The sequence below is a fragment of the Primulina huaijiensis genome, chromosome 2 (assembly GCF_012295235.1).
Source record: "Primulina huaijiensis isolate GDHJ02 chromosome 2, ASM1229523v2, whole genome shotgun sequence".
In the NCBI taxonomy this organism is placed as follows: Eukaryota; Viridiplantae; Streptophyta; class Magnoliopsida; order Lamiales; family Gesneriaceae; genus Primulina; species Primulina huaijiensis.
Genome location: NC_133307.1, coordinates 641,501 through 642,831, shown reverse-complemented (window position 1 = coordinate 642,831; position 1,331 = coordinate 641,501). Strand labels below are relative to the sequence as shown.

Genomic DNA, 1,331 nt, shown 5'->3' with positions numbered 1-1,331 from the left:
ATATATATACACACACATGCATAAAAAGAATATATAACATCAAAGATAACGTAAAAGTTGTACCGGAATGCGCAGAAGAAGAATTCTAGCTCTATTATTATTTTGCAACAATTGGAGTATATACATACATGCATACATATTCATGCAACAACTTAGTACAAACGAAAGAAAGTGAAAAATGTCCAACATATTATGGAAGAGCTTCAACCTCTGTTTCTCCAAATTCAAATGCTTGCCGACCATCACTTTCTCCTCACCACCCACCATTGAAGAACAACAAGAAGAAGAAATTCAAGAATTCGTCCAAACAAACCCTAACACTCACCACTCTGTCTTATTCAAGAACTACAACTCTTTGTACGAAGTCTCCACCTCAGACGGTTTAGCCGCAGCCGAGTTCTCCTCCTCCCCCGAAACCAGCCCCGTTCCAGATTTCAGCTCCGCATTCGCCACCCGCCGCTTCTTCTGCTCCTCCCCTGGCTGTTCCAACTCCTTACTCGAGCAGCCGGAAACAATTGCAGCTCCTCGACAAGGGGCGGCGGGTGGCGGGGTTGCGGTTGACAAGTACTCGCCTGACCCATATGCGGACTTTCGAAAGTCGATGCAGGAGATGATCGAGGCACGCGAGTCCGCGGGTGTTGAGGCTGACTGGGAGTTCTTGCATGAGCTTCTTGTTTGCTATTTAGCCTTAAACCCTAAGCACACACACAAGTTCATCTTCGGAGCTTTTGCTGATGTTACTGTGTCCGTCGTCGTGTCGTCCCCGAGAGCTAACGGTTTCTGCCGGAAAGCAGTCACCGTCTCGGGCCTTGCGCTGCCATACAGACGGCGGCTTAATTTTCTTTGAGTCATGTGGCTTGTGGTGTAGGAAATATTTTGGTGTACGTCCGTGTAATTGAATTAAAATTGTAGCCGTTTCCTGTATTTTCGTGATTTGATATTTTTATGGATATAAAATTATAATTATATAATTTTCTTATTTTTAGAAAAATAAAATTTCACTGATAAATATAAATTAATCGAACATTTTAATTAAATTCTTGATAAATCTTTATATAGCATTTATCTTCGCAATTCGATCTGCTGCATCAAAATTTTATTTCATATATATAACACTAATTAATTATCAGATTTAATTAAATAAAATATTTTAAAATATCAGAAAATATCGGAAAATTATATCATAGCAATAGATGTCCAGTGATGTACCCACAAATACATCAAAAGAGTGGTGAATTCAGGATTTTTATTGATAATTGCGTCTTTTCATAAATATATATTAAAATAAATTTATTTGGGATGAATTATTAAAAGTGTAAAGGTTTTTGTGT

The 1,331-nt window shown here is 38.5% G+C and overlaps 1 protein-coding gene across 1 annotated transcript; it reads left to right on the top strand.

Moving 5' to 3' along the window:
• The first annotated feature begins 68 nt into the window (after positions 1–68).
• Positions 69–942, top strand: LOC140958682 (transcription repressor OFP11-like). The gene has a single exon (XM_073416227.1). It carries the CDS (start codon positions 179–181, stop codon positions 845–847), a length of 669 nt encoding a protein of 222 aa, XP_073272328.1. The 5' UTR covers positions 69–178; the 3' UTR covers positions 848–942.
• The last annotated feature ends 389 nt before the right edge of the window (positions 943–1,331 follow it).